Source organism: Aplysia californica, unplaced genomic scaffold, assembly GCF_000002075.1.
Source record: "Aplysia californica isolate F4 #8 unplaced genomic scaffold, AplCal3.0 scaffold00056, whole genome shotgun sequence".
In the NCBI taxonomy this organism is placed as follows: domain Eukaryota; kingdom Metazoa; phylum Mollusca; class Gastropoda; order Aplysiida; family Aplysiidae; genus Aplysia; species Aplysia californica.
Window position 1 is genome coordinate 1,702,512 of NW_004797326.1, and position 7,458 is coordinate 1,709,969.

Genomic DNA, 7,458 nt, shown 5'->3' on the forward strand with positions numbered 1-7,458 from the left:
CTACCGGACTCGTAACAAAGAGGTCGTGGGTTCGGGGGTTCGAGCGTCAGCTCGGCCCGACGTTGTGTCCTTGGGAAAGGCACTTTACACGAATTTCCCATTTGGCTTCGCCCTTTCGGAGATGGAGATTTGAACTCGGAGGTCCTGCCTCTTAAATAACCTAATATTGTGGATAGGAGCGTTAAGCATATACCATTTCACCATTTTTTGATTCACGTTCTCGCAGGCATTGACTGTCAGATACGAATAAGATCCATAACATGGCACCCGAAAAAGGGACACGGGGCAAAAAAAAAGGTCAGCTCTTGATTTTTTTTGTTAAGTATAAAAAGATAGTTAATTTTTGAAAATGCAAAATTCTTGGAAGCTTCTTTCAAAGTATTTTGAACTTATTAAGCTAGTTCTTGAATTTTTGGATTTTTTTACATAAAAAATAAAAATAATTAAGCCTATTCTACGAACTGTTTTCCTGAAGTATTTTTTGAAAGAAAACAAATACTAGAGACAAAGACTGTCGATAACTTTGAACATATAATTCAGGAGCGCTTCTCAACAATCTAACGCATAATATGAAGTCCCCATGTACTCACATTACTTTCTTAATAACATAAAGAAACAAATGTGAATTATGACACATTTTAACATTTCTAACCAAAATAACTTGTGGAAATATTACGCAAACTCTGACAGTTCAAGACAGCACCTCCACTGAATAAAATAAAGTTTGAAAAAAAAAAATTTTTAAGAAAAATAGAGAACATTACTCTGGACAACTTTAGAAAGACCACAAACACACTCACAGTTCACAAGCGCGCGCGCACGCACACACACATTCTATAATACTATTACGCCGAAACGTGTAAAGATCTTGAAACGTGTAAAATAGTTACGAGTGTGTTGGGGAAGACGGCGGATACGTAGCCGGCCCAGTCCGAGTAATAGTTCATCATGCTGGCGTCCGGTCGTCCTCCGTCGTGTCAACGTCTGCTACAGCCAGCCACAGACACGGCCACGACAACAGGGGACCCACCACAACACACGTGGGACGCCCCCCCTAGCATTCTTTTCTTTTCAATTTATTAAAACCTTTGTCTTTTGGAATTTTATTTAATATAGAGGGAGGGGCTGATTTTTTATTTTTTTTTTAACCACTTAAAAATTTTGAAATTCTGAGTGTTAAAAAAATATGCATTCAAATCATAGAAAGGCTGGACTTAAAGAGATGAGGTGGGGGAAAAATCTGCTCCATATTATTGGGGGTTTTTTGTGCAATTGGCATGGGCTAAGTGCTGTGGATACCTTTCCCCCACTGAAGGAAGCTGTCAGCACTTATTGGCAGAGCTGGGCGAAGAATCGATTTCGGAACCGATTTCCACGATTAATGCTAAGAAAGAAAAGCTCCGAATCCTTTTTATGTAAACCAACGGTTACCAGTTATTTCAATCATTAAAATCTTCTTCTGTTTTTAGAATTTATAAAAAAAATAATAATAAAAGTTGATGCTTCCTGGTGTTCCTAAATCCTGAACATGTTCGGAACAACCAGGTAACCACCAAAAATCATTAGAAAGTAAATAATTGGGTTCGGAGTCGATTCCTATGATTCCTAGCTTTCAATAATCCGGAACCTAGCCGCCCAGGACTACTAATTGGTCAGGCTGTGGCAAAATCCGGTTCTGGAATTCGGTCAACGATCATTCAAAAAGTGATCACAGACGTATACAGTATACAGGCTGGAGATCCATAATGCTAACCCTAATTATGGTAGGATTCTCCCGGAAGCTTTAAAAAAAATAGTGAAAGCCGTGAACTGCCGTGAAGATTTAGTTCCGGTAAGAGTTTTACGACACTTGCAGCACAATAAGGTCATAAGAGTGTCGAAGATTAGTGGTGTTACAAGAGAGTAACAAACACAAAATAGAAGGAGGGGAGATAAGGACGATCGATGTTTGATAGGAAAGAAGGAGCAAACCACACCAGAGCACCCAAAGCCGTGAAGGGAGATGGAAAGTAAGACACTGTGTGAACACAAAGCCCTCACAATCTGGCAAGAGCATTTACTCAATCAAATTGAATTATTTCCCTTGATGCAGATCATACGGGAGAACATCAGATTAGATTGCCAATTACCGAAACAGAACCGTCCAACAATATTTAAGTACCCTCGGCGTTTTACTGGGCTTGGGACTAGATATCGATTAGATTTTGTATTGAATTAATAGGCTTTTCATGTATAAAAACACATCGACAGGACAGGGGCGATCTTTAAAGTGTTGGGGCAGCATTTTCTTGCTCATTCAGGATAAAAATTGAAGTTGTGAGAATTGTCCATCTGCGTACATTTACTTGTTACATTCTCCCTTCTTTCTTGGTAGCGTCTTTCTGTTTGGTCTGCGTTTTTAGTTTCAGCTTAGAAATGGTCTGGACATCGGTTAACGTCTGCAGAGAGACGAATGTATTTGGATGGGATGCTGTACAGAGTAATTTTGTCAAACGTACCGTAACCGTTGGATGTAATCGGCAATCTAAGTGTATCGATATCGTCAAAAAGTGCGCGGCTTTGATAGTTTTTGATAGTTTTTTCTCGAAAGTGCGCGGCTTTGATAGTTTTTGGTAGTTTTTTCTCGAAAGTGCGCGGCTTTGATAGTTTTTTCTCGAAAGTGGGTGGCTCTGATCGTTTCCCGATCATACATGATCAAAACTCAGCCGGACAAAATCGTTCTAAAAACTAGTTCATTGGTTGACTTGCTTTTCACGTGCGCTTTTTTCCCCCACAATGGACCATTAGTATTTGCCATAAAGTAAGTTCAGAAAAAAATCTTACCACATGGAGAAAAGGAATATATTTACAGAGCTGTCCAGTAGTAACGTTACATACGATGTTGCAAAAAAAAAAAAAACCCATAAAAGCACAGTATTCTCTTCCATTGGAAAAGTTCAGAAAAGATCAAATGAGATCAAATCTTAATCTGCTCTGTTATTGATAGACTCTAAAGAGGAACATCAAAAATCCGGATAAGCAAAAAACAGGTGTCTGCCAAGTTCAACAAACTTGGATGTCTATCGGGGAATAAAATCTGTTTGAGGGCACCAAACGGTAGACAGGTCAGCAACAGATTATAGGTGAACAAACTCTACAGTCAGTCCCAGTCCTACTGTCATAAATTGTTGCTTTTTTTTGGGGGGGGGGGGGTTGTTTTCGTTTTTTGTTTTTTGTTTTTTAACTCCTTTGTAACAGCTCACGTACACTGTACGTCAAACTTTGTAGGTCAAGCAAGATGCAACCTTTCCGTGCAATGTACGACGTCCTAAAAAATCAGCTGATTTTGGCGATCTCGTGGAACCTCCCCGGGGCAGTGCCACTTACTGAAGTGTCTTCAGGCTATTCCAGGGGAGACATTTCTCGTTCATGCACAGTAGAATTGTAAATGGGCTGATTCATCAATGTCACGCTCATAACTGTGCCTGATCTACAACAGGGAACTGCTGCTTTTTCTTTCCTCATCCTTACTATTGTCATTTTCCTCTTCTTCTTTTGTATGTTTGTCACACTCTTGTGACCCGTTATTTCCGGGATGCCTTGATAGTCGAAGCAGACTTTGTGCTGTTGAAGCTAGAGAGGTGAGCAGAGTAAGCCTGATTCCCTGTAAGGATTTCTCTGTTGACATCCACCCCTTGGCGCTCATATGACTTATGCAGTTGCGAGCGCCGTAAAACCTCTACAAAAACTAAACTAAAAATCTCTTGGACCACAAGTCATGCAGCCTATGGGATTTTACAACTGCACTACAAAAGCTTCGGATGGAATTTTACTGGAAACCGATGTCAGATTTGAAATTTGCAATAATTGAAACGAATGGGATCATGCGAATAATCTTGAAGGGGACCGTAGAATGACTGAAACCACTCCAGCGTAGCTCGCAAAAATTGGGCGCAAGTTTTAGTTTTTGTTTTAGTAAACCTTTTACGGCACTTACAACGCAATCAGGTCATATAAGTGCCGAAGATCAGAGGTGTTACAAGAGAGCAACAAACATAAAAAAAGGAGAAGAGATAAAGATGATAGTCGTTGAATAAGGAAAAAGGAGCAAACCACACCAGAGCACCCGCCATCCACCCAAAGTTTTAGGTTTCAAAAAAACAATAGGTAACAAATGGGTTAAGGAAAAGGGCTTGTTTTATGGTGAGGGGGGGGGGGCAGAGTGGTCGTTCCTTCATTTTTCAATTCATTAATCATCTGCTGAGCGTTGCATGCCTGGGCAGGCCAAGCTCACCTGGTCTGCAGACAGACTTATGTATTTTCAGCAGCATATGTAAACAAGCCGGTCGAAGGCATGGAAAGGATTTGATCCCCCCCCCCCCAATCATCCACCAGTTGCTGACCTTAAATGACAACTAAATGTTCCCGCATATCATATCTCTCAAACTCTAGGGTTTTTGGCAAGAAATATCGCTGGTCTGACCTTTAAAGAGCGAAAGAGAAGGCACACACACAGACGTACACACACACACAGACGTACACACACACACAGACGTACACACACACACACACACACACACACAAGAAAACGTACACACATACACACGCACAAACACACCTGCAAACCTACCTGTGCTTACACACACACATACACAAACACACACACTTACACACATACACAAACACACACACACACACACACCTGCACACACACACATACATACACACACAGACACACACACACACACACACACATACGAGCATACACACATACATAGGAGCCTACAAACACACACACACACACACACACACACACACACACACACACACACACACACAAACATACAAAAAACTAAAAATTGAAGACATGCCCATACACAAATGATTCAACAATAAACAGGCACATTAAAACAACATAAATACAAATATACCAATTCAGACAATCAAAAATCAACAAACAACCCACTCACCTTGATACAGAAGCCATCGGAACAGGACTCAGAGCCCAGAATCGGGGAAGGGGACAAAGGCTCTTGTTTGATCAGCACTCCTGTCGAATTGGAGAACATGGCACAAGCAGTTAAAGATCAAGCTCCAAAATAGATTTAACATTTATTGTCTCTACATAAATCTACACTGTGATAGTAAATGATTTTAAATATTTTATGTCCCCGATAACAATAATAATAACAATAATAATAATATTAATAATAAAAAATGCTAATTATTTCTAAAGCGCCCACCTCATATTTTCTGTGGTTGAATGATAGAACACAGAGAGCAGTATTGATTTATCAACTGTAAAATACACGAGCCGCTTCAGGAGAAAAAAAAAACCCAGTCTTTTGGTCCCATTTTTAAGCAGGAGAGAAGTGTGGACATGCCAGTGCCAGTCAAGTTCGTTGTTTATCGTAACGCCAAATACATAAATCTGACACTTGCTCGAAGTTTTCATTTTTATTATTCAGAGCAGGTGCGGGGGCACATTCCTTTTTTTCTCTTAAGCAACAACAAGTTCTCTTGGGATTTTAAAAAATAAAAGCAGCCTATGAGTTTCAAATCACTCCGAGAAGTTTCAAGTAAAATTTCGATAATCGGTTTTGTCAGTGTCAGCCTGAATGACCCCAAGTGTGGTCGATTCACCCGCAAATATTTATAAACTTGATGTCATTGTTCTTAATTTGGCCTCACTCATTTGTGTACAGAGTAAACAAAACTAGTGACAAAAGACATCCTTGAGGGGCCCGTGCAATGTGTGTCGATGAAGAAAGTTTCAAATTTACGTACTGAAATCGGTTGGTCAGAATTAATATGCCAGTCCATGATATCAAATTGACGTCTACACCCATGTTTTCTAATTTCTTTAAAAGGATAGCTAACTGGATAGTAATAAAGACTGAAGACAAATTAACAAACACGATCCTACAGGTAACAGTACATTATGGTTTGTCTTCTATTATCTATTTGTGGTGGCCGAATTTTGCTATTCAAAAGGCTTTTTCATGGCTGCATCGATCCACATGCGGTTTTCGCCAAACAATTCTTTCAAATATTCTCCAAATCATGACGCCCTTGGTTTTTTCAGTTTTGAGACAGTTTTGCTGCAAAAACCTAAATTTCTTTATTTCGCCGATCGCTTTTTGTAGGCCGACGCTTCTATCTCTGTGATTTTAGAAAATCCGGAAGTGATATTTCGCGAGGCGCATGGCGCATTTTGTTTTGAGAGTATAGATCTAGACCTTTTCATTTTTTGCATCTCTCAAGATTTATTTCCCCATTCCAGTAGAGTGTAAATATAGTAGGCCAATGACTTTTAGTTGATATTAAAGCACCGATCATTCCTTTCATCGAAAGGGGGCCCAGCTTGTAGTGTCTATAACTGGTGTTAAGAAATAATAGAATTACGTCTGATCACATATTTCCCATGGTGGTATGCTCGTTGTAGAGGGTCCCAGACAAGTTCACTGTACATCTGCAGAATTTTCAACACAATTTTTCTAAACATTCCATAACAAAATAAGGTAAGGCTACTGATCTTCGATCATTCTTTTCAGTTATTTTGGCAGTCAGTACCTGGGTCAAACACGTCATCCTGTTCTACTTTCGCCAGGGGGAAGTCCAGGGCAAACTCCAGGTCCTTCAGCTCGGCGTCCTGAGGGAGGAAAATGGAGGAGGTGAGGGCGACGGACGGAGGTGAGGGCGACGGACGGAGGTGAGGGTGACGGACGGAGGTGAGGGCGACGGACGGAGGTGAGGGCGACGGACGGAGGTGAGGGCGACGGACGGAGGTGAGAGCGACGGATGGAGGTGAGGGCGACGGACGGAGGTGAGAGCGACGGATGGAGGTGAGGGCGACGGACGGAGGTGAGGGTGACGGACGGAGGTGAGGTTTGAGGAAAGAAAAGCACATCGATACAATAACATCATAATATGGTGCAGGGAGGGAGCAAGACAGATAGATAGAAACAACACAGGAAGAGAAAAGAAGTAGGACCTACCAATGGCACCCTCCAACCACCAGCACGTAGGGAGGGTTTGTTTCTTTGGGGGTTTTTTTCATTGTTGTTGTTTTGTTGAGTTGTTTGTTCGTTTTTGCTTGATTTAAGAGAAGCACATTGATACATTAACGGCCATGTAGTGCAAGGAAAAAGTAAGATAGACAGGCAGAAACAACAGACGAAAAGAAAAGCAGAACGACCTGCCAGTGGCACCATCCAACCACCCACTTCCCAGAGGAGAGTTTAGTTTAGCTTTAGTAAGTGTTTTACGGCACTTGCAACACAATAAGGTCATATAAGTGCCAAAGATTAGAGGTGTTACAAGTGAGTAACAAACACAAAAAAGGAGGAGGGGAGATAAAGACAACATATGTTTGATAGGAAAGAAGGAGCAAACCACACCAGAGCACCCGCCAACCACCCATACAGAGGAGAAAACAACAGAAGACTATTAGTTACAGTTTGTTTTGTGGGGGGGGGT

General features: G+C 41.1%; 1 protein-coding gene across 2 annotated transcripts in view; it reads right to left on the minus strand.

The window, feature by feature from the left end:
* Nucleotides 1–7,458, minus strand: part of LOC101846271 (cyclic AMP-dependent transcription factor ATF-6 beta) — a 55,514-nt gene that overhangs the window by 19,466 nt on the left and 28,590 nt on the right. For both annotated transcript variants that reach the window (XM_013079576.2, XM_005093033.3), the window contains exons 3-4: nucleotides 6,553–6,631; nucleotides 4,950–5,029 (exon numbers count right to left, since the gene is read on the minus strand). In XM_013079576.2, coding sequence (XP_012935030.1) covers nucleotides 4,950–5,029; nucleotides 6,553–6,631 — 159 coding nt within the window. The remainder of the gene's footprint in view (nucleotides 1–4,949; nucleotides 5,030–6,552; nucleotides 6,632–7,458) is intronic.